Source organism: Podarcis liolepis (genome assembly GCF_965112155.1).
Source record: "Podarcis liolepis genome assembly, chromosome: 17".
In the NCBI taxonomy this organism is placed as follows: domain Eukaryota; kingdom Metazoa; phylum Chordata; class Lepidosauria; order Squamata; family Lacertidae; genus Podarcis; species Podarcis liolepis.
Genome location: NC_139571.1, coordinates 36413146 through 36439217, shown reverse-complemented (window position 1 = coordinate 36439217; position 26072 = coordinate 36413146). Strand labels below are relative to the sequence as shown.

At 38.7% G+C, this 26072-nt stretch overlaps 2 protein-coding genes across 3 annotated transcripts in view; both read right to left on the bottom strand.

The window, feature by feature from the left end:
• Window positions 1-353: 353 nt before the first annotated feature.
• Window positions 354-11105, bottom strand: PPP2CB (protein phosphatase 2 catalytic subunit beta). Its single transcript, XM_083481965.1, has 7 exons — window positions 10669-11105; window positions 8043-8252; window positions 7720-7893; window positions 6349-6438; window positions 3277-3438; window positions 2122-2240; window positions 354-1012 (listed from the first exon to the last, which is right to left on the bottom strand). Exons 1-7 carry the CDS (start codon window positions 10768-10770, stop codon window positions 940-942), a joined length of 930 nt encoding a protein of 309 aa, XP_083338091.1. The 5' UTR covers window positions 10771-11105; the 3' UTR covers window positions 354-939.
• Window positions 11106-13222: 2117 nt separating this feature from the next.
• TEX15 (testis expressed 15, meiosis and synapsis associated) overlaps window positions 13223-26072 on the bottom strand; it is a 32040-nt gene continuing 19190 nt past the window's right edge. The window contains exons 7-9 of one of the 2 annotated variants that reach the window (XM_083481612.1): window positions 20113-25742; window positions 17988-18052; window positions 13223-14741 (exon numbers count right to left, since the gene is read on the bottom strand). In XM_083481612.1, coding sequence (XP_083337738.1) covers window positions 13634-14741; window positions 17988-18052; window positions 20113-25742 — 6803 coding nt within the window. In that variant the 3' untranslated portion in view covers window positions 13223-13633. Of the gene's footprint in view, window positions 14742-16186; window positions 18053-20112; window positions 25743-26072 lie in introns of those variants that run through there. The other variant, XM_083481613.1, reaches the window with a different exon arrangement.

The following is a 26072-nucleotide window of genomic DNA, read 5'->3' as shown; positions in this document are numbered from 1 at the left end:
GTGAATTTGAGCTAATATAATTTTACGTAAACAGAACAAGTTAACATTTTACTTCATTATGAGGGATATAGCCACCGTCTTGTGCAGCATATCAAAATGTGAGTTCTAAATATTTAGTTGCAGATACTAGTTAGCATGAAGTAATGATATAAACTAGTAAACTATTAGCTATTACCTTTATACTACTGTGAAAGGAAGAGTGAGTGCAAACAGTCTCATGCTATGTTTGTGGCCCTGGTCCTACATGTTTAGCTGCCAGATATTTAATGCCAAGAAGCAGTATTCCAACAACTGATAAATCCCCTATAATGAATGAGAAAGAGAAATTATTTCATTTCAGTGTACCCATCTGATTGGAGTAATGATCTGCAAGTTTATTTGCTCAAATACATCAAATAAGATGCAAGCACTTTGACAAATATACAGAAAAAAGGTAGGATCAACACAGAACAGTAATCTAGCTTAAATGGAGGGAAAGCTTATGACAACATACTCCCAAGAGGAACTTTCTTCTGCAGTTAAGTTACTTATGTCAATAAAATAGAGGGCGATAGGCGTAAGAAGGAAGTTAGTTTGTGCATTTTTCTTAAACTTCAAAATGTTAATACATGCCAGTTAAACACTACAACTAAAATTTACAAGTAAGCATGACAGGGAGATGAGTTTGTTAGTTACCTTTCCTCTTTGAATAGTCCAGAAGAAAACAATTACTATAGTTACAGCAGGCAAACTGGCTGTTGGACTGGCTGATAAAGGATTGATTAGTGCGTTGAAGTCCATCTGAAGTTGTGCTCAAAAGCTCGTCATCCTCATTATGGCACAGTTTGGTCCATGAAGAGGCTTTACGCTGAGACAGACCTCAACTTATCACAAATTGTTGCTTTTCAAAAATTGCCAGGTGTACTACTACTGATCAAGGTCAGGCTGAGGAAGAGATGTTTATAGGAAGTAGTCTGGGGTACGCCGAGTAACATGAGGCTCTCCACGGCGAGGCGCTGGATCAAATTGAAGGCTGTTAAAAGGAAAAGGCTGATTAAGTGCTTTGTTGCATTAACTGCTGCATTTTTATTAATTAAATCCCATACCTGTCCTCTCCCCACTCTCATTTCCACAAGTTCCATTCTTAAGCTATTTTATTGCAGAATGCCAGGCCGATAAAGATCATTCAGGTTTGCCAAAACTGAAAATTATATTTCAAGGTTTAGGATTTCAAGGACAATGTTTGTGCTTGCTTGACTACGGTAGACAATTACCCATATTTCACTAAATGTTATGCAACACTGAATCAAAAAAGGGAAATTGTATTTTTCTTAACTGCAACAAACGTTATCAATATTTCAGTCATCATTTCCCATACTTTCACTCTCTATTAGGGCTTGAGTGGGAAATGTTCCAAGGAAATAAAAATGGACTCATTTAGCAGTGTTTTAATCATGATTTGTTTAAAATTCTGTCCCTACATTGAAGGTGACTATTTTGTGGTGTAATTCCCAAATTAATGTGTCCTATTCCTTAATTAGACGAGGTAGCAATTCAACTTGAGTGATGTTAAAAACAAAATGCAGTATTCTTTAACATACAGTTTCAAAAATATTACTTATGTTTTAGCTATCATTTTCTGAACATTAAGGCCTAGTTTGCACATCACACTAAGCCTTGGAATGTGAGCAGTCCATCCCCTGCCCCGGCCTGCTACTGAACTAAGCCATAACTTCACGTCACCCAAACTCAAGCTTGTGGTTTAGATCTCTGCAGCCTGACCACAAGCTGTAACCAAAGTTTGTCCTATGGGTTATGGCTTGTAGCTTGTCCAGTTGAGCTAATCCCTGAGCCCAGATTTCGACAACATGATGAACCAAGCTTTGTCCCGCTCAGTGCAGCAGCAAAACAAATGGAAAGGAGCAAAGTGGCTGCAATCTTCTCTCCACGAGTCCACATATTTGTGCTAAACCATAACTAGGCTTCCAGCATGATAGCTAAACTAGGCCCATGAGATATTCTTTAGAGTTCATACTGCAAAAATGGTGTACTCTATAGAATTCATCAACACTTAACACAAGCCAGAGAACTTTACCCCTTGCAACCCCACCCCCATTGTTAAAACAAGCTCATGTTTCTTACAAGGAATATTTTAAAGTGTCATCTAGTTCCATGATAGCAGCCTGGTTCCCACAACGATAACAGTAATTGGGTGCACTGAAAATGGTGACCACATTCCGATCATGACACCAGTTGTAACCCTGCAGTGGGAGGAAGAAAATGCTTTCAGTGAAAAGTCTCAACCAATTTCTTCTTAAAAAGGTGTAACTAGATTAAAAGGTGTAAAGCCCATGACCCTTAGGAGGGAGATCCAGGGGTCACAGGAAGCACCTAATTCCCTTCTCTGGCAGCAGAAAGCAAGCTCTGGTGCTAAATTCCCCTTCCGCATAGCTGAAACTTCCACAACTCTTGCTTTACCCTGATCAGAGGTGATAAAGAGACATGCTGGGGATAGGCCAAAATACTTTAATCTAGTGCCTTCCCAGTACCCTGACAAGTCCCACGCCAGGGACAAAACTACAGCCCAGGAGCTGGAAACTCTTCCTTTCTATCTCCCTTGCATTGGTCCCAATGGTAGGGAACTAGTTTAAATAAAAAGAAAAGGACGGAGTAGCATAAGACTGCTCCTTTGTCCTCCCTTTCACAGTGCTGGCACAAGCCCAGCAGGGCCATCTTTGACTCGCCCTCTCCATCACCTTAGGAATGCACCCTACCTTGCTTTATATATTTCCACTGGTACAAAACAAACTATTTCAGAGTCAGAGCAAACATGCTTTGCACTATCTCAATGAATACTAATTATGTTCAAATGCAAACGCCAATTTTTACATCTTTAAACGTTCTCTGTAACTCGTGGCGAATTATCAAACCCTAGCCACTAGCAAATTGGAAAATGTGGGATGCTCACTTGAAATGTCCCCTTAAAATTAATTTAGTATAAACTAAAATCAGTCACAGAGACATTAATATTACAGGATTAACTGGCACACTGGCAAATAAAGTTAACTGAACCATATATTTGTGACACGTGTAAACATTTTTATTTACTCTGAATATTGTTCTGATAATTCTTGATGAATATTATACTAATTTACACCTTCTAAGATACAGAACATTTTTGGTGCCTACTACATAGCATAAAAATTCAAGATGCTGAGACTATACAACCTTCTTTCTAAAAAAGACAGACTTCCATTTTTAAGCCTTAGGTGGCTAGGTGCAACAGAGTAATTATACCTCCATTACAAGTTGGTGAGCACGAGACACCAATGTAAGCCCATTGGCATGGTTAAATGTTTCAGAGATATCTTGACCAAATGTATAGCCAGCACCACGTGGAGAAATCCCCCAGCCACCACGATCATCTGGATCTGACCATAACAGATCACACATTGGGCCCTGTTCAAAGAAAATGGTACAGTATGTTAAATAAGGAGGGAAATATTGCAAAAGGTAATCTAAAAAGTGTTAAGCTCCTGGATCTCTTAAGTATATTGCATATTCTATATAATAAAAACATTTTACAGAGAAATAGGAAAAGTTGTTTCTTACAGTCTTCAGGAATTTGAAAATGAAACCTATCTAGAGAAAACAAGTGTGAAAATCAGAGAAGTGAACAGTATCAATAGAAAAAAAATCACCCAACCCCCCTGTAAAAGTGATGAGAAACTTAGCAGATGAGTTTGCCAAACAAAGAGGTGTATGAAGTAAAAGCATCAAAACAAAATACGTTCCAAGCCAAAAAGAAAAGTTAATACCAGCAACAATCAAACACACATGGAGCAGAAGAACTAAAAGCAGGATAAAAAAATAAGTCAATAAATAGAAAAAAGCATACTAGGAAAAAACAGGAAAATATAATTGAACATCACCAGTATGTGAACTATTGCGCATGTATCTGGCAAAAGATCAAGTTGAACAGAAAAGCCACAGTGCTGTTTAGAGAGAAAATTGGTAAAGAAAAAGTGTAATTTCAGTTGAAATGAAAACTAGGTTGAAAGGACCAGAGGCAGTAAAGGCACTGAGAAAAACTAATGCAATTCCCAAAAGGAAGAACGGAAACCAGATGACAGCTAAACAAAGGAGAATCCAAAAGAACAGCTGAGGGATGCCAGGATCCTGCAAGGTCAGCTCTTGCATGTAAAGTACCTGGGCATAATTCCAGCTTCAAGCACACAAACGAAATGTTTTCGTTAAAGGGTCTACACCCTTCCAATGTGAAAGCTCTGCATAATCTCAGAACTGACTCATCTAGCAAACTTTGCATGACATCAGCATCAGTTTAAAATGTACCTTCTAACTATATAGCACTGTAGATGCACGTCTGTGTCTCTCTTAAACTACCTAGTCATTGTGGTGCAAACAGAAGAAAGGAGCCATGATCTACCTTGCAGCTCAAACAAAACAGAGCTACAGAAATTTTATGCACTGATTATAGTAAAGCATTATAAACCAAGTGTGTGCACCGGCATGCGGTAAACTTTCAAAGCCAGGTTACAGGCATAATCTCAACTTTCTAAAGTAATTAACACCACAGTTTTCAACTCATGTATGGACATCCAAATTATTATTTAGAAATGCCCAGAATAATTCAATTTATACAAGACAATAGCCCTATTCAGGCATCATGTCTGCCAAGGTCCCTGCATGACTCTGTCTACACCCACCCCCACTAAGGTCTGAATGAGCTTCTATCCTCACTTATTCAAGCACGTTTAGAATTCTCATTGAGATTTCCCCGTTTAACTTGAGAAAGCCGGGTGTGCCTGAGATGCTGGGGACTGGATCCTTGTGCTTCCTACGTATGTTGGAATACGGATGCTAAATCCTGATGCAAAGTGCTTTTAGGAAAGGGGGAGCCAACTATAAACTTCTAGAGAAGATCTCAACCAGAGCCAGGGCTTTTTCGGCTGTGGCTCCGATCTGGTGGAACGCTCTGTCACAAGAGACTAGGGCCCTGCGGGATTTGACATCTTTCCACAGGGCCTGCAAGACAGAGCTGTTCCACCAGGCTTTTGGCCAAGCCACAGCCTGACCCCCTCCTCTGGTAATCCTCACAGAACTCTAGCCCAATGGTTGCCATTAATTTGATTTAAACTGATTTTATAATGAATTGATTTTAGAATGTTGTATTATTTTACTGTTGTTAGCTGCTCTGAGCCCGGCTTTGGCTGGGGAGGGCGGGATATAAATAAAATTTTATTATTACTATTATTATTATCTACACATTCTCAACCTCCTCAAAAAGCTAGTCTTGCTCTTTTAAAACATATTTCAGCTGTAGCAATGTACTAGCCACTTTGTAAAGTTACAGGAGACCAACTCCAGTTGCTACGGAGCTGTTGTTATCCAAGTGCATTCTGTGTTGACTAAAATCCAGTGCAAATGAATGAGTCATGTATCACTGCCATGAGTGCACATAATAAACCATTTGAGAAACATCTGTGTCAAGAAGTACTGCAGATATGTGGTCCATGGCCTTTTCTGTGGTGGCATCCTGACTATGAAATGCCTTCCTCCTGGAAATAAATCAGGCCCCAATGCTTTTGACATTCCAACACTAGGCTGGGCATTTATGAATATTAGCCCACTGCTACATTTCACACTGTGAAATGTAATTCCCCATTTTTACCTGCTTTTATTTAAGTAACTAGATGTGTTATTATCATTTTAAATATTGTCACCCACCATGAGATCTTTGAATTTAGGGAGAGCTGAAAAAATATTATTGGAACAAAGTATCTATACCACCAATTCAGGGCTTGATATGACACCCAAGCTGTGCAGACGTTTTGTTCTTACAGACCCTATTATGGTAAACTATAAAGTAGAAGTTCTGGTCTGTTCATTTTCTAGCCATCCAATTAAATTCATACATAAAAAATAGTACTGTAGAAGAAAACTCTTGGTTTTTAAGATTGATCAGAGCTTGCAAAATTTTAAAAGGTATTTCCACACAAACATGCAACAGGGTATGCCTCATACTGTACAATTTTATACATGTCTACTCAGAAGTAAGGCCCACAAAGGTCGACAGAACTTACTCAGGTACATAACTAGTACTGCATCCAATTTTTATTAATACTAGAATGAACAATAATTTTAAAGGTTAAAGATCTGCAAACTAAGGCAACCAACACATTTTTTAATCAATTAACTGATCAACTGCATGTTGCAACCCTTTTGTCTAGCTATTATATTTGCCTGATTCAGTTCAAATATATGATACCATACCCTATTCTATATTTAATGTATATATTTGCCATTCAATGTATACTCTGAGTCACAATGTATTTTCATTGATATTACCTCATGTGGAACTTCCTGCAGACGATCAAGAGCTCTAATATGATCCAGTGTATCTATAGATGGGGAAAGACCTCCATGGAGACAAAATATCTGAAGAAGAATAAGAACCAGAATAAATGTATTATTTGCACTGCCAAGAGGTTGTATTCTTCATTCGCTTGAGGTATTTGTTGATACCAAGAACCAATTCTTATGCTACTGTCGCAACATGCACTTGACAATGAGCCTTGTGTGCTGCTTTCTTTCTCAGTTTTTGCACAAGGGGAGAACAGAAATTTCTACCGAAGATTAAAATCACCAGCTTGTGTGATCACCTGAAACAGGTTTTTCATTGGGCCACTTTAGACGCAACACTAAAACCATTGTTTACAGTTACAATAATAAGCTGCAGTGAGCCTCAAACTCAAGGTCCCCCCCCCCCCATCCTCTTCAGCTGCCAGGAGTTTAGAAGTTTTGCTTCTGCTCTAAACACAGCTTGTATTAAATCTGGACAACCTATAATTAATCTTAACAGTGGTTTGTTGAAACAAGTCAACAAAAAGCCAGTTTATGAAGCTGCCTTGATTCAATTAACTATGGTTAATAATAATCATAATATATCAGCAGCCACATGATCACCATTAACCATAGTTTGTCAGTAAACCCGAACAAGTTTCACAAAAGCAATCAATTTAGTAGCACAATGCTAAAAATGTGGCAAAATGCATTAAAATCTAAGCCCGCATAATACAGCGCAAAGAGTAACAATAACAATTTCCGCCTCCTCTGTGAATATAGTTGATATAGCATTTCAACAATCCCCTTCTATCTGCATCATCTAGAGGAGGGAAAGAAAGGGTATCAAAATCCTAGGGCTTTTTAAAATTGCTTCTTTGTTCTAGAGTGAAGGGTCACTTCAACCAATAAAACTTTTGTTGCATAAGCACTTTTATACTCAAGCCAAACTCATTTTAAATTCCAATTCAAATAGCACCAGTAAGCGATCAATTTTTTGCACAGTGAAAAGTTCTGTAGCTTACTTAATGGCTAATCTTTTTTCTCTCTTCTACATCAACAAAAAGCACCAACATTTCTTAAACTAGAGTTTCTGAACTCCATACACAAGTATGTTTCACACTTCGCAGCGTTATCTGCAAAATACAATATGTATTTTACACCTAACAATTCAAATTAAGGACATGAAATTTAAGTCATTAGTACAGGGCAGTACTATTACCACCAAATATGAAAGCAAAACCACATATGGGATGGAATGCTGGACTGTCAGGAGTTCCCTTTCCCCTCCACAAATCTGCATCATTCTTGGTAATGGTTTCCAGGTTTACTGAAGCCAAGCTTTTTATGAGTATCACAAAAATAATAGTATCATACCTGTCCATCAACTAGAGCTGTAAGTGGAAGATAGTCAAACAGATCTGTGAAATACTTCCAAACATTGGCATTTCCGTATTTCCGTAGACATTCATCATAGAAGCCATATACTTGTGTAATTTGCCTGCTTTCATGATTGCCTCTCAGAATTGTAATGCGTTCTGGGTAGCGCACCTAGCCATAAAGAACAAACACGTGTTGTAATGATCCATCAGCTGGTATCACCATTATACTCCAGGTGGCATGGAGCTTATCTCATTGCAAAATGTTTACTAAGCATATTTTAATCTAAAACCACAGGAATCAGAACCTACAAACCTTACCTTTAATGCCACAAGAAGAGTCACAGTTTCCACTGAGTAGTAGCCTCTGTCAACATAATCTCCCATGAAGAGATAGTTTGTGTCTGGTGATTTCCCGCCAATTCTAAAGAGCTCCATAAGGTCATGAAATTGACCATGGACATCTCCACAAACTGTAACAGGACAACGTACTTCCTGAACATTTGATTCTTTTGTAAGTATCTCTTTAGCCTAATATGAGAAAAAAACAACCAATCAGATTTGAAAACAAACTATATTCAGTTTTTTTATGCAAATGTAAATAAAAACTGCTGCAACAGAAGATCTAGTGACTGTCCTTAATCTCAGCGTTGAACTGAGTTCCTTGTTGAACTCAACAGGAAAGAGGATGGGGGCAAAATTAGAATCAACCAGCTCTGCCTGTAACTGGCTATGGCTCCACCCTACTGTTTGCCTCCCTGAAGTCTGCCCTACAAGTCCCAATGGGCACCAGTCACAACTGGCATAACATTTAGGAATTTTCCAGGTGTTCAGGAACTACCTATTATCTCCCGTTTGCAAGTATCACCAACCAAACCCCAAACCCCTACTTCAACAACTGCAAGGCCCTACAACGTTCAAAAAGCACTTGCTTGACACTTCAGGATGTGTTTATCAACTCCAAGAAAAATTGTATTGATAAACAAAATCAATATTCTTAAAACTATTATCCTAGGTGCACTCCACTTCCAGACCTATCATTACTACCAGCAGCAAACATTATTAAGAAGTTAAAATATATGATCTACTATGGATTAAATAATATTAATCTCATTTCAATTCCATAAATCATGGAAATCCTTCCTTTATGTATAATTTTTAGTGGGAAAAGTGCTAGAAATGTGGTCTTCAGGAAGCCATTGCTTCAATGTTTTTGCACTAATTTATGCATATTTCTGATTACATAAACATATTCAGCCCTGCATTTTTAAAAATTCTGATTTCCAAAGACATACCAATAAACTAAGATATGATAAAACTCAAGAAATAAGCAAAAAACTATGGGATTCCTGTGGCTCCCTCTTGGCTGTAACTACATAGCTTTCAAAGTCACACTCCTGGTGGCTGGGCAACTACGTCCATAATGCTAAGTGCAATGGATGTTGAATGTTTAGTTGAAAAGTGGGGGTAGTTCTGTATCCAATTATACAGAGCACTGCAAGAATTTACATTACTGAAATATGTGGAAAGCACGTACAGCTGTTTTCCTAACAAAAAGAAAAATGTAAACATTATTTGTACTGTTTAGGCTGCAATCCTATACACACCTGCCTGGGAGTAATTCCCATTGAGCAGGTAAGTATAGGATCACACTGTTAACTCTATATTCTCATAGGCTAGCTAGAGCCATGAAAGAAGCCTTCTGCGAGGGAAGCTGTCCAAAACTTCTGAAAGAAGTCAAATTCAATCAGGCTTCTTTGTATTCAGCCTTGTATGGGGAAGGAAAAGCAAGTAACCTAGTTCGGATAAAGAAACTAGAATGTTCCAAAATTTCCTGGATCAGGGTGTGCAAAAACAGTGAGGATAACTCCATCATTGGAGGTAAAGCATAGCTGTCAACTTTTCCCTTTTCTTGCAAGGAATCCTATTTGGAATAAGGGAATTTCCCTTTAAAAAAGGGAAACGTTGACAGCTATGGAGGTAAAGGAATATGCAGAACTGTGTCATAAAGCTATTTTTTCCTCTTCAAAGTGACAAAGCACTTTAACAAAGTGGTGCTATTTTGCACAACGCTCTAAAAAATGTCTGATACATACATTCAAAATGTAGTGACCACATAAGCACTGCATCATCCACTGAGTACTTGGGGTGATACAGTACTGTGGCTCATACCTGGATTATAACAGAACCCACTGCTGTGGGCGCATACTCTGCGTGTGTAAATGACAAGTGGCAAAAGCAACCTCTTACTGCAGGAAATCCGGTGCTGAGAGCATGGTGGGTTTTTGTTTTGTTGTTGTTGGGAAAAAGCAACAATACAGTTGCAGTCATCTGTCTGTGGCCCCCACCCTTCGCAACACTCCCATCTCCCCACGAGCGCGCGGGGAAGAGTAAATTGCAACGGAGGAGGGTGAATCGTAACATTCCCTACAATTTTACAGTGCCCTTTGCCAGGAACACAGCAAGGTTTCAAACCAGGCCCCAGGCACCAAGATCTTAACAGTGCTAAGAATGATGAGGATGGAGAGAAATTCGCAGGGAGCTGAGACAGCCACAGAAAGGCAAAGCCTAGGTTTAAAGTATGACATTGATATACTCCACCGGCTTCATTTGTCGACTGTCAGCTTCGCTCTTAATCTAATTGCTATATGCAAATGTGTGTGTGTGTGTGTGTGTGTGTGTTTTGGGGGGGGGGGGTACTTTTACACAGCCTTGGCAGCCCTTTCCAGAGAACTCTCTCCACCTTTAGCCTTCTCAAAACGGTCTCCTTGGTTTCCCAGGACCCGTTTTACTGGCAAAGGGAGAAGTCCAAACCTTTTGCCCGAGTCATTTTCAGCTCCCCCCCCCCCTCCTTCCTCTCTCTCTAGTGATCCTCTCGGATCAACATACGGGTTTTATTTCGGTAGGATCCGGGCCGCCGCCCCCCCCCCGCCCCCCGGTCACGCACCTTCTCGCAGAGGCTCCGCACTTGGCTCTCGCTCAGCTGCTTGCACTCGTTGAGCTGCTCGATCCATTGGTCCAGCTCCTTGGTGAAGCTCTTGTCCTCCATTCTGGCCAGCCGCCCGCTCAGTTGTGGGAGAAGGGAGCAGCGCCGGGCGGCGTGGCCAGGGCGGCGTGGTCCAGGCTGGACCGGCCCAAAGGGAGGGAAAGACGAAGAAAAAAGGAAGGAAGGAAGGGGTGAAAGGGAAAAAAAAGAAAGACAAGCCAACGGTACTGAGGAGGGGGGGCAGAGAGGGGGAGGGGAGGGGGAGGCCCGGACCAACGGTCACAAGCCCAACGGCCCGCCTAGAGAGCGCGCGCGCGACACAGGCCCAAGCCTCACCCTCAAGTCCCTCACCCCCTCTCTCTCCCTCCGGCACCGTGTAATGGCGGCGGCGGCGCTGCGCACTTCCGCCTCACGTCGAGGCGCTTCCGGCGAAACGGGCCGGCCGCAGCGCCACCTATCGCCCGGAGGGCAGAACGTGCCCTCTTAGCTCGCCTCTGCGAGAGGGGAAAAGGGATCGAAACCTGAAGGCAGGGGCGGATCTACTATGAAATGAATGAAGCTTAAGCTTCACGGACCCTAATCCCCGAGGGCCCCCAGAAGCGGCTTTATTGCACTTTTTTGGGGGGGGGGGGTGTCTGGTAGATCCAATTTGAGTCACACTACTCAAATTGGGTTTTGTTGTTGTATTTCAATAATCCTGAAGTTTGAGTCAGGAGCACAGATGTTGTGAAGGTGGAGTACAGCAATTTTAAGCAAAATCTGAAATGTTTTTTTAACTGTGGTGATCTGACATGGAAGAACCGCATTGAAGATGCCCCCCCCCATGACCATTCAGGCTTGGGGCCCCCAAAATTGTAGGTCCGCCACAGCCTGAAGGGTGCAGTTTGGGGAAGGAGCCCACTACAAGCACTGTTAAATACTGTTAAGCTGGTTTTTAAACAAGTTGGACTTTTTATTTTTATGGTGGTGCCTCATATTTGAAATCCTTCTTCCTGTGTCCCAAGACTTCCCTGAAACCAACTCTCTGGAACATTCAGTGAATTTACTATTTACTCCAGCCTTTTAAATGTCCTGAAATTTTAAGTAGTAGTGCCACGGTTTCTAATAACGTTCTATGATTTTAATGTGTGCTCTTTTTTTTTTAAGCACTGGTTTTAACTGTTTTAGGAGCACCTTCAGCACCAAATGAAGCATACAGCTCAGAAGCAATTGTGCTGGCTGTGGGGTCTGCACCAAAGTTAGGCCCATGCAAATGCAAGTCAGCACATCTCCCAGAAAAGGTGCAATCACTGCAGAAGACTGTTTGTTTGCTTGTTTTGTTTAATTTATATACCACCCTTCATCAAAAGATCTCAGGGCAGTTCGCAGAATTAAGCATCAGGTCCCACAGTGCCAACAGCTATCTAATGTCATGCCCCAAACCATGAATACAGGCTGCAGTCTTCTGGACTTTAAAAAATACTTTCTGTGGAATTAGCACAAGTCTCAGGATGAGATTTTAACAGCCCTAGTTTGGCTTTGTTACAGTGCTGAGTGCAGTTATCCTCTCTTTTCCACACAGATATGGCTGAACATTTTTCCTGAGGAATGCAGAGATGAACCCATGTCTCTTCCAAAAAGTGGTAGTAGTGCAGAGGAACTGCAGCAAGTCCAGTGTAGCTACCAGTCCCAATCTTATCTGGGTTAATGTTATGACACAGCTGTTCATCAAAGTCCATGCTCACCAAACAACATGTCTACTACAGTAAGGAACTACTCTAGAGAAATTATACCTCTGCTCACCCATTTTACCTGCTGTTTTCACACAAAGGATTGTGTCATCGTCAAAGTTCAGTGTGTGTATAAGAGTGCATTGTGAAATCACTTGCGAGATGCTTCACAGGAACAGAATCACAAATGAAATATCCCACTGAAATAAAATGTGACTTGAGTCTAATTATTACTATTATGCTTTACTAATTTCACCTGTACCCCAATTTAGATTGTGTAAAACTGTGCAGAATTGCGTTCCAAATAAACTGCCCAGTATTAAGTTATAAAGATTCTGAAATATTCAGATTTGGCTTTTTCTTAAGTTTTAATTTTGGTTGAAAAGGCAAGGCAATAGCCTTTAAGTTATTAATATCAAATTTAAATAAGTAAGTATTTTAATCAAGTAAAAAAAGAAGGGACAAAAAAATTCTATGCAAATGATTCAACCAAGAATAGAAAGAGGACTACTGTCAGGCAGCTGAAAATAAAAACAGGATTTATACCTTTAACCATTATAATGAATGTATTGGCCTTTGTTCCATATGTAACATCACAATCCTTTGCTCTGCTGTAAAGTGCAGCGATATCTGTAACTACTTGCATAACATCCAAAGGGCAGATTCAGCAGTTATGACTTCACAGTATTGGCAATAAATAGCATGTGGGGCATCTATGGATGTTTCATTTCTGGATGGTATGCTTACTATAACGGCACAAGTATCTGCTTGAATTATAAATGATGAACCAGTACATGACCAGTCTGTTAACTTTCAAAGAAAGTTTATTTCCTTCAGGGCTTAAAAAAAATTCTTAAACCACTCTCCTAGGATACATTAGTCCAAGGTCTAGGTCAGGTCTGCTTTTAAAGGAATGAAAGCTAAAGGAATACGATAAAATAACAGCTATGGTGTTCAACATGCCTCCAAGGGCTGGTTCACATGGAAATGCCCCCCAGAACCATGCATGCGTTGCACTGGCTCGATATTACTTGCTGGACATGGTGGTTGATTCACAAAAAGGTATTTAAGCATCTGACTCATGTCAAATGTATCATGTTGATCTTACTAGATTTTTACTAGACACATACTAATGGGCAACTAAATACCACTTTAAAAAAACACACACGCTCATTTTTAAAATTGCTTTAGTTCCTACTGTATGTACGTAGTTCCTATTATGTAGTTCCTACATAATCTTCTGAGCCATTATTGGAAGGATAAGGAAAAGCAACTTGTGTCCAAGGCTGATTTTCTGTATACCATGATGGCTGTTGCCAATTGCTATATGGAAAGGCCACGGCAGAACTAAAATAACCATACATTGGATAGGTTTGGGCCAAGTTAAACCTTTGTGAGTCTCCAACACTGTAATGACTAAAGGTCTGTGAACAAAACATACTAGACTCTGTGTTATACACTATGCTTGTAGTTGTGGACATGCCATGTGTCAGGGGATTCATTTCACAGGAATTTAATTCTTGGTATGTCTGAGTTACTGAGTGAGTATTGCAATGATTTTGGTATAAGTACCAAGAGGAATAAGGATAAACTGCACCATAAATATGCACAGGAGAACTCTGCAACTGAGAGGTTTCCTCAATATGTTCATTTTGATTTAAAGGTGAAAATTTAGTTTTGTTATTTTCACTGTACGATGGTTCCATCTGCAAATGCTCCAATTCCATGGCTTTATTTAGTTCTGTCATCACTGTGGAATCTAAATTATATGGGGTTGTGCAGTTGGGGGTCACATTTTTTTCCTGTCCACATTCTGCTTCGTTTCGATCAGATTTTAGAGGTGAACTCAAAGCTGTGCTGCATTCAGGCATTAAATGTGAAGCATCTCTCAGGACATCTGATTTTAAGTTATGGTGCTCATTTAGCGTACCCAACACAGAATTAGCATCATCTCTAGTAGGAGAGTTTTCAGGAGATTGTTGTAATAACTCAACTGTCACTGAAGGTAAAGAAAGACTTTCACCTCCCTCATTGTGGGATGCAATATATTCTTGGTCAGGGTCTTTTGCATTCCAGCCGCTCTTGTTGAAATCTTTTAGATCTGCTAGATTCTGCTGACCAGCTAATGTGTTTGAACAAATGAACTTTGGTTCTGAGGCATTTGGTGACGATTGAATGCTTTCACAGGGATAAGCAACTTTTAACTGTGAAGGTGAGATTGGTGCTGTCTCTCTCAAATTGCCAGGTTTTTTATTCCACATATTGTCTGTTGATATGCTTAACTGTAGTTCTTTCTCTTTGGGGAAATTATATTTTCCACTCACTCTGCAAAACAAAAATCAAACTTTTTTTTTTAGTGATTTTTTAAACACAAGAATATCAATGTTCTATTAGAATTAGGACCTGATCTGAATTTACTCGATGCACAAGAACATAAATTGTTTATGTATTTATTTCTAAACATTTGCTTGGTCCCTATTTTTATAATCTTGTAATATATTTTGTTTCAATACTAACATTTCAAGGTGGAAACAGAGCATCACTATTCTCCAGCTGTCTTAAGTGTGAATAATGGAAAAGAAAAGGTGTGGGTAGCTAATCTTGTGGGTTACTAGATTCATCAAATGATCTGGACACGGGTTATCATAATCAAATAAAAACGTGTGTTAGCTTGATAAAAACATGAGAAAAGCCAGCTGGCTCAGACCAATGGTCAATCTAGTCCAGCATCCTATACACACAGTGGCCAATTAGACGTCTGTGGGAAACCAGCAAGTAAGATTTGAGCATAAAAGCACTCTCCCCTCCTGTGGTTTCCAGCAACTAGTATTCAGAAAGATTGCTGCCTCCAACTGTGGAGACAAAGCTATCATGGCTAGTAGCCTTTCATAGCCCTCTTCTCCATGAATTTGTCTGATTCCCTTTTATAGCCAAACAATCTAGTAGCCATCACTGCCTCCTGTGGGAGTGAACATACTACACAGAGAATAAATGTCTTTGATCTGTCCTGAATTTTCAAACACAGAGCTTCATTAGATATCCATGAATTCTAGTGTTGTGTACAAGACAGAAAAACTTTTCTCTATCCAATTTCTCCATGCCGTTATTTTAAAAACTTCCATCATATAACCTCTTACTCCCCTTTTCTCAAACTAAAAAGCCCCAAATACTGCAGCCTTTCTTCATAGGGGAGTTGCTCCATCCCTTTGGTGATTTGGGTTGCACTTTTCTGAACCTTCCCCAACTCTACAATATGCTTTTTGAGGTGAGGTGACCAGAATAGAACAGTACACAGTACTCCAAAAGTGGTCACACCAGATTTGTATAACCACATTATATAATATAATATAATATCATATCACATCACATCACATTATCAGTAGATTTAATTCCTTTCTTAATGATCCCTATCATAGAAATTAACTTTTTCGCTGCTGCTACATACTGGGTCAACCTCAAATTCTTGTTCCTGATTTGTCACTGCCAGTGTAAATGAGAAATAAAGTGTTCCCCCCGCCCAACATCTATTGCTTTACAATTGTTTACATTCAATTACACTTGCAATTTTACTGGCCTTTCACTCAGTTTGGAGGGGTCCTTTTGGAGCTCTTCACAATCTCTTTTTGCTTTAATGACCCTGAACAATTTACTCAAGGTGTATGTGAGAGAAACCTATTGGCCTACGTGTGCAGAATATTCAAATGTTATGTCCAATCCCCAAATCTTAATCCCTCAAAGGGTGTAGGGAATGTCTACCTCCAAATAAGGGAAACGTTTTAAAAGGCATTTAATAGATGGAATTTATAGAAGTAAAAAGCAAAAACAAGACAGGCTAAAGACCTCTCAGAAGTATGTTTCATCAACTTTAGATTTCGTGAAGATCTAATACTAGATCCAAAACTGTTCAGCAGACCTTCCCACAAACACAAGTTTCTTCCATACAAGAGAACGCAAATCATGTAACAGGAGAACAGAAACAAAAATGTGAATATTTTGCTTAAAATTCAAGTTATCTATCTGATTGTTCAAGAATGAAATTTCTTTCAAGAAAAACATATGAATCCTCAGAGATAATGTTTTCTCAGGTTACGTTTTATGAAGAGAATGACTTTTAAAAAACAAAGGAGGCTGTTTCTTGACCAGATCTATATGATGATATTCAAATGAACAACTTGGCTGTATAAACGTGGATAACGGAGTTTATTTTAACCAAGGTCCACAAGGAATTTCACGTGAAAGGCTACTTTGGCAGCTGGTTAAAAAAAATATGGCACATCAAAAATGCAGGGGAAAATCAACCCATTTGTTCCATCAATGCAAGACTTTTTACTGTGCAAAGGAACTTTCTTTTCTCTCAGTGTGTACCCCCTAAATCTGTTCTGGCATTTCCCTCAACCCTTTGAAACAAATCTGCGATGGCACAGGGTTCATGTGGGGAGACAGTACGTACATGTACTGTCTGTAAGGCACGCATTAATTGGCTTTCCAATGCCAGGATGTCCTATCAGCAACACAACTATTTTTGTGAATTGCCACTGTTAATAATTTAAATACCACTGTCTATACTCATCTGCATTTCATGTCCACCTCTCTGCTTACATTCTGTTCTAAATGTGTATCAAATAACATTAATTAGAAGTCTTTTTAGATATGTGCACATTATATGCCAAATACTCTCTTCTTTCCTTCAACAGTCATCTAGAATCAGCCATTACAGTACCCTGCCACAGTAGGAGAGATGAGAAACAGGGACTTTCCCTCACCTCTGAAAGACCTGTCCCTGAACTGTTTCCGTCCCAGCTGCTTTTTATTTAAAAAAGTACTATTTAGCTTTAAGGTGCAGTATCTTGAGTTTGCTTTCCTTCACCCCCTCCTCCTACCTATCCCATTTTCCTTTTGTGGTTGGTCTTTTAGATTTTAAGCCTGGGGGAAAGAACTGTCTTAGTTTAATTGTTTCTATGTAAGCCACCCTGGTTGCCTTTCCGGTGGCATTTTGTTTTTTAAAATCATTTTTAAATCCTATGCCCTTTAAAAAAGCGAGGTTTGGGGGGGGCGCTTATTGGGTTTTATTTTGATTATATATTTTGTGGTTTTATATTCTGGTTTTGTTCTGTAAAGTGCCCTGAGACCTTGGATATAGGGTGGTTTATAAATTCAATAAATAAGTAATTTTTTATTGGGTTTTCAAAATACAAGTACAAACCAAAACAGAATAAAAAATAAAATAATCTAAACATAAAAAGTATAACTCATAGAAATAAGGTAAACAGATGGAATTAAACAATCTAATATAATCGAAAGGATAATTTCCAGAGTTCCATATATTGATTGATGGCTTAGAAAGCTGTTGTTGCAAGTGGTGATTACAAACATACGTGATATAGTTCCAGCTGATAGCATGAAAGGCCTGGGAGCCTTTTTGGTTGAACAGTGCGATAGAAATCCTCTATATAAAGTTCTAACACTGAGAAAGGCATGATCCACAAAATTTGTATGAAAAGTTATAGAAGGAACACGTTTCAAATAGGTCCACTAGGCACTGGTATTTTGTTACTGTTTTACTATGTATACCTTAAATTCCTGCTATTTTCATCTTCATTCATCTTTTCTGTGGTTGTCATCAGTGAATCAGCAATCTAATAAATTAAAATAGGAAAACAAACCGATGTAAGTATATTATGCAAGTTAATTCTTTTAACACTTTTCTGTAAGTTCTATAAAATTGTAAAAACAATGGGAAAGCGTTTTGTGCTGTTTGACAAGACTTTTAGATTGGATCATGAGACTCTGTTCCCATCATTCCTTACCACTGGCCCTGCTAGCTAGGGAGGATGGGATTTGTAGTCCAAAAACAGCTGGAGACCCAAGTCTGGGAAACACTGTTATTGATTTTACAAATCACTTTGAGGGTTGTTTTCTTCTTTCTACAAGCGGTGTATTATTTTTATGAAACAAAGGAATGATTATATTCTCTATTTCAGTTCTGCAAAACAAAACTTCTTAACTAGAAGTAATGGTACCACTGATGTAAATTTCCTTGCTAATTCCAGTTGTGCATATATTTCCCTTAGCCTTGCACATACACTATGTAAAAGAAGTAAAGTTTACTAACCCCCTCCTCCCCCCACCTTATACTATATACAATATCAATTTCTCACATCGAATATAACTGATCCGAAAAAGAACTTTATGATCTGAAAATAGAGAGGCATGTACTTTTATAACCCAAGAAAATCTTTAATAAAAGGGGGAGGAAAAACATTTCCCTTAGTAGTATCTTCAGATACAAGCGTTTAATTGTATATTAATCATACAATTAAAGGCAGGAGGATTATTATTGGGGGGAAACCTCTTCAAACCTCCATAACTGCAATATTATGTGGGCTAGTTTGTAACACCAGATTATTTTCTTATTTGGTTTTACAAAACCGTAATAATGTTCCTTATGGTGACCTTACACAACATTGATCCAATGCTCTACTATCCAGATAAAAAAATTCCTTCCAGTAGCACCTTAGAGACCAAGTTTGTTACTGGTATGAGCTTTCGTGTCCGTGCACACTTCTACTATCCAGGTGAGCCTAGACCAAAACTCATTCACTATGTGATTACTTTTTCTTTTTATGGTTATTGCTGTTTTTCCTTTTGTTATTTTTCTGAATGATGCCATGGCCTATGATGATGATGATGTTTATGGATTACTTTTAGACAGATTCAGACTAAATGTTTCCAAAGGCTTGACCTCTTTGAGACTGTTCTATTTAAATCCTCACAAAGACCTGGAATGCACTCAGAAAGATACAAAGGATGACTTGCATCACTCCAGGGGTCTAACAATATACCTTGGGTCGGGCGGAACATGGAAAGCAGGCAGGCAGTAGAGGGCACTTTTGATACCTTAAAATAACATCTTTTCTCATGAGGAACGAGACTGCAGTACCCCCAGTCCTTTGTGGGAAAAGATAATCCGGCAGGACCTGAGGATTGTTTGCCACTTCCTACATCCTTTCCATGCCCCAACAAGGAGTTTTGGTGTTGGGCAGTGGGGAAGGCTGGGACAGCCCTGCTCCCATCAATCCTACATTTTTGGCAAGCTCTGTTTGAATATTTGCAACATCCCTATTTGAAATATTTAGTAATTTAATGTGCCCTTAATGTTTCTGGAATGCCACTAATACTACCCATTTTCCCATAAAAAGCTTAGTTAAGACATAAGCGGTCACTAGTCGCCACAATACAATTTCCAGTATCAGAGGCAGTGTTTATAAGAAATATTGCAAATGCTGGGCAATATACATACAGTGATACCTCGGGTTACATACGCTTCAGGTTACAGACTCCGCTAACCCAGAAATAGTGCTTCAGGTTAAGAACTTTGCTTCAGGATGAGAACAGAAATCGTGCTCCGGTGGCGCAGCAGCAGTGGGAGGCCCCATTAGCTAAAGTGGTGCTTCAGGTTAAGAACAGTTTCAGGTTAAGAACGGACCTCTGGAACAAATTAAGTACTTAACCCAAGGTACCACTGTACATTGTGACTAGTAGCCATGTGTAATGCTTGCAGCATTTTTGAAGAATTCTATCACCACATTTGTGAACAAAAATAATACATTGAATTTATTTAGAACCAAATAAAAGTATGTACCATTGTCACTATATCATTCTTTAAAAACAGAAGTGTTGAGCCAAGTGGTTTTACCTTTATCTTTTTCGTACGCGAGGAATCACTCGTCTCCTCAGATGAACTGGAACAATCTTCTGAAGCGATACTGGCAGGCCTTTTGTGTTGAGACTGGGAATCTGAGGCCTGGGAAGCTGGTGGGCCACTGTTCCACATACTGTGTTTGGTGCTATGTTCTTCAGTGGTATCCAGACCTTGTCTTTTCAACTCGCAAGATTTTCTCCAGTTTTTAACCATTTGATATATAACCAGCGGCAAAGGTGACTTTTCCTGTTTAGAACAGATAAACTTCATATGCTCAATAGTCTTCATTATTTTCATAACGTGAGCCATTTTCCCTAAATCCTTCCTTTCACACACCATCAATTTGTCAAGAAGTGAAGAAAACTGATTGTAGTTGTATTCTAGTTCAGACACAGTGCTTCCATAGTTTAAACTTACAGTATATGGTACCAAGTTGACGCACATAGAACTGAAGGACTTCGATGTTTGTAGCACGTTTTTAGTTTCTGAAAGTTCTTTAAGCTCCCTTGAGAAAAGATGAAGTGCATACGAGCAATTCAAATTTTTTGAGAAGCCATGAATAGCTTTCCACTCATTCTGAAGTTCAGAGATGGAAGAGTCTATAATTTCTATAAGGTTGCCTTTCCGGTAAGAGAAGGAAGCCATTTTTTCTTGACATCTTAAAAGTTCAGGTGTAAGTGATGTATCAAACCATAATAAACTTCGAAATCTTGGTTTATCTACTCTTCTTGCTATTGAGTTTTGGAGAAAAAGAACTGTTTCATAGACCATTGTCATTTCAGCATACACTTCAACAGCTTCTGGTTTCAAAATTGTAGGATTTATGCCACCACTTTTCAAGAATCCCAGCACATTTTCTTTTGTGATCAAAACACTGTCACTCTCTTCCTGTAAAATCTGAAAATACTGTTTCAACATTTCCATATGCTCTGTACATCTGCGCAAGAGCTGTTGTAATCTCTCAGTATCTGAAGACTGCACTTCATCTAATATTTCACCAATACAACCAATATCCTGGCGTACAATGAGGGACTTTGTAATACAATAATTTGCCTCTTGTTGCTTGCTTGCCATTTCACAATTACTAGAGTCCACTGAAGATTTCTTGAAAGTCTGTTCTTCAACAGCACCGTTGAAGTTTCTTCTTCCAAACTCCTCTATCATAAGCTGGTAAGTCTCATAGAGCTTAGATAGGTCAGCTTCATTTATTTTGATGGCTTGTCTTTCCTCACCTTTAAAATCTCCATTTATAAACTTAACTTTTTCTGTCCAAGCAAGACTTTTAGCAGCATCAAAAAATATGTGCTCAAGTCCAAACAGTGATGCTTTTATATTCACATCTTCACAGGTTTTTATGAATTCTACTTTTGTAGCAATAATATCCATGATGACCCAAAGATGCTCTTCCTTTTCTGCCCTCAGATTAATGCCAGGAGCTTTAGATTTGCTTATTAAATCTACTGTATTTTTTCTTGCATGTTCTAAGTCATCAAGAGTATCTCCAAAGTTAGCTCCACAAACATATGGGACAGAAAGGAAAAAATCAGAGAAATTGTAATTGCTTTTCATTGCTTGTTCACATTCCTCTATTTCTCGCCTCAACTTCAAGAAGGAATAGTAAGAATTATGTTCCCATCTTGTGTTATTAAAGGCATCCACTAATTGTTTGTGATGGGATTGTAGCTCATTAAGAGCATTGTATTCTAGTCTTCTCTGAAAAGCAGGATAGAAATTTGATTGTTGTTGGTAACCTGACTCCCCACCAAACAACTCACTACACAGTGAATCATCATACCAAAGCAAGCTTCGGAAGGTTGGTACACCTTCTAGAAGTCTCTTCTTATTTTCAATGAATTCAATGGTTTCCATTATAATCTGTAGTTCAATCAGGGATTCTATAGCGGAAGGTTTCAATTTATTAATAGTCTGCATCCTTCTTTCAGTGCTCTCAAGTATCTCCCTCGAAACCAAGACATGTTCAGAAGAGCATTCCTGCTTTTTTTCAAAAGCTCTAACAAAGGAGGGAAGAACGCTTCTGCAAAATATAAGTTGTTCAAGTAATACATTCAAAGATGTGGTTTCATCTGCCTTTTTCAAGATCTCTGATATTTTAATGATAAAATCAAGGGATTTTTGTTCAAATCCTACTTCTGGATGTTTGATGTCATGACTGAGGTCTCTGCAGTTATTAAAAGGTTCATTTGAAAAACAGTTGTTTTCCAAGGACACAGGAGACAGTTCATAATCATTGGATGAAGCTTTGGCACTCAAACTTATCTTTATTTGCGGTGCTGGGGCTATTTCCAGAGCTTCGTTTTCATCAGAAAAAACATTTTCCAGCCTTATGGAAATATTATCTGGTTTTAAAATGTTCACTTTTGCAGAAGATTCTAATGCCGCTTGAACTGGCGTAGCAAGTTTAATTGCACTTGCCTTGATATCAGAGTCACAAGTCCTTTCATCTTTTCTTTTGTCTTCTTGATTGACACACGACTCCTTTTTCTCAACAGCTGTATTCAAATGTTTTGCACTATCTTTGCTTGTACATCTATTAACTTCAGAGCTGATGTCGTGCTCTGTGCTTACCATGCTGGTACTTACATTTTCTTGGGTATTATATCCAGAGATGACATTTAAATGAATCTCCTGCTCATTGCTCATAATGTGTTTGTCACTGCTTGGCTTTGTACTTTTCAATTCCGTGGTATCTAAGCGAGTAGATTTCTCGGAGGCTGTTTGAAGTTTAGTTAGTTTTGCATTTCTCATGTTATCACAGCTACAAGGCATATCTGAAACGCAGCTAGATGAGGATCCACATTGTAGGACTTCACATGATTTTGATGATTCACTTGATTTTTTCCTTCCAGCTTTTGCTAATATTTTTAAAGATTTCTGAACCCTTCGATGTGCTTTTCTTAAGTGAAACATTGCTCCATCTATTTTTTGAGAAAGATGTTTGTTTTTACATAACAATGCTTGAGTGTTAAGAGTATTCAAAACATTCTTAATATACTCTTCAGACTGCACAAATGTTTCAACTTGTCCCTTGGACGATGAAGAAAATATATACTTCTCTTCTGAATTGTTCTGTTCTTTCCTTCTGTGATGTTTGGTATTTTTCTCCTGCAACCATTTCATATCCTTTTTATGTCCTGAACATTTCCCCATATCTGTCTTCATTCTGAAAGAGCTATGAGGGGAATTCAGTTTTGGCTGAATTATGTTGGTGATTGTAATCTGCAGGTCAGGACATACAAACAATTCAGGTTTTTCTTCCGAATCATTTTTATTCTCTTCCACAGAGGGCTTTCCAGAAACCTTTGTACTCTGACTAGGTTTTTCTAAGAGACTATCCCAATCCATACGCTCTTGTAAATAATGATACACATCCTTTTTCTCCCAATAGTTTCCATTTTTACATGGCTTCTGTGATGTGGAGCTACATTTTTTACACTCTCCTAATGTATTTTCAAAGTCACTAACAACGTTCAGGTTCTGGTCATTTACCTCTAAATCCTGTTCAAATACTTCTAGACTATCATCTTCACAAGAGGAATTACTGCTCAACTCTTCAAAATTTGCATTTGAAAGACCTGAAATCTCAGGCTGAGATTGAGGTTTTTTTAATTCTATATCCTTTATATTCTCCAAAGGTACAGGAACAGAGGTACTTATCACAGAGGCAGTGCAATGTTTTTCTTGATAAGTCACCATGTCCGTACCTTTAGTTAGAAATGCTTGGTTATCTAGGTCTTCACATTTTTCTTTGCTATTGTTTATCAGCTTTCCTTCTGTTGTTGAGCCTCTACCTTGACCACTGAAGTTAAAGTCAGAATCTGAGCTTTCTGAATCCAAAATTTCAGGCTTCCTTGAAGTCTCTATACAGCATTTTATATCACTTATCCAGTCCTCCTTGACATAATCTTCTTTTTCTGATGTTTCCTCTGCTGAACTTTCTGTTGAGGAAGGCATCTGCATTGTAGGGGCATCTCTTTTACCTTTTTCTTCCAACTCGCTTGTGTAAATTTGATCAAAATCACTGGTACTTGCTGCGGTGTTTGTTTTACAGTTCCTTTGTTCATCAACAAATATTCCTGAGGAAAGAAGACATTTTTTGCTATCTCTAAAAATATTTTTATCCAATGAAACTGACTCAGGAAGACACACACTTTTCCCATTAAAATCTCTCATTACTATGTCACTTCCACAGGAAGCTGGGGATGGATGCACGATTCTCTCTCCAATAGAATTATCTTTTACTTTCTCTATAGTACAGCAGTCTTTTTCACCTACTGAGCTGTTTGCTACTTCACATGCTGTATATATTGGTTTATTAATGATTACAGGTGCTTCAATCTTATTGAATTTTTCAAATTCTGTCACCGCATGGCACCCATTTTGTTCAAAATTCTTTGCATCCATTTGATTCTCTATAGACTGCTCACTGAGATCTTCATCCCAGACTTCTCCCATAACATTTTCAGAAATATGCAGTTTTTTACAAACTTCAGACTGTAATGTGTAATCTTGGAGACTACAACTGTTAGCACTATCATTCTGTTCTTCCTCTGATGAAGTAAAATTGTTTTGAGCACATTTTGTATCCAAATTGGTTGAGCAATGCATTTCAGAAATGTAAGCATCATCTTCTTGTAATTGGCTCTCCATTTCTCCTCCCATCTTATAATTGCCAAATGCTGCACTTTCTGGATTTTGGTCTGGAAATTTCCATTCATTAATCAATGTTTTAGAAGGATTTAGGTGTAATGAGGGCAATTTTGAATGTCTTGTTCCTTTTTCTCCTCTTACATCTTCCATAAGGGTTCTGTCTGAATTATTAGTTTTGCAGACCTTTGATTTTAAAGAACTATCACCTACATAGGTTTTCAAACAGTGATCTGTATCAGTATTCTGAGAACCCAAAATGTTTTTGTTGACACTACTTAACCCTTGCTCACCATTCACTGGGGAATCTTTATTTCTGTTTAACACAGATGGCAATATAGTCCCTTCCAAATTTTCTTCCCAATATGTTTTCTCCATATATTGCTTCTGATCAACTACATTCTTGGAGTTAAGAAGAAAATTCTCAGTTACAGGATGTGGCATGCTTAGAGTAGCAGATACTTTCATTTCCAAGTTATAGTCCAACTCATTCTCACACTGTGAAGATTGCTTCTCCAAGATTGCTTCTCCATTTTGCTTCTCTAGGACTTGTTCCCTCTTTTTTAACCTTGGATCCTTAATCAGTTTTGAAGTAATTACAGTGCTTGAGCCGGTATCACAGGCAGGAGAAACTTCAGGATGAGTTTTCAAAGAAGAGTTTTTAATATGGGCACTTCTAACATTTCTGCTGACATCCAGATCAGGGGAACAATGAAGATTAATTTCCTTTGTTTCTATATGTGGGGAATCCCACCTTCCAGTAGATTTGGGCTTTATTTGGGTTTCAACTATAGAGCTGTTCCAGTTCTGTAGGCCTCCAGAAAATGAAGGAGATGCATTATTTTCTGAGTTTACTGCACAGCCTATCGTGGGCTTTCTGAAATGTTCATAGATGAGTTGGCTTTTGCCTATCCTTGTCACTCGTGTACAGTTTTCCAGTGGTAGTCTTCTTCCTCTTCCTGTAAATACAAGGAAACCGATTAAAGTATAGGGTTGTGAAGGTATTTTTGACCAAACTATGTGCAGTATCTTCAGGTTAAAATGTGGCGGTTCTGGGAGTGATGCTTCCTATGACATCAAAGAACAGTTGCGAAGCATTGGCTACTGAGCAACTGAAACTTGACAAATTGATGTGCCTAACACTTCAACAAACCATTAATAATCTTTTTAAAAAGAACAAACTGAACATTCACAACATTCTGTGAGGATAAAGGTCAGTCTGGATGGAAAATAACTTTGCGTAGACCGACTTTAAGGAAGGAACAGCTACACGGACAAGGAGAGTAGAT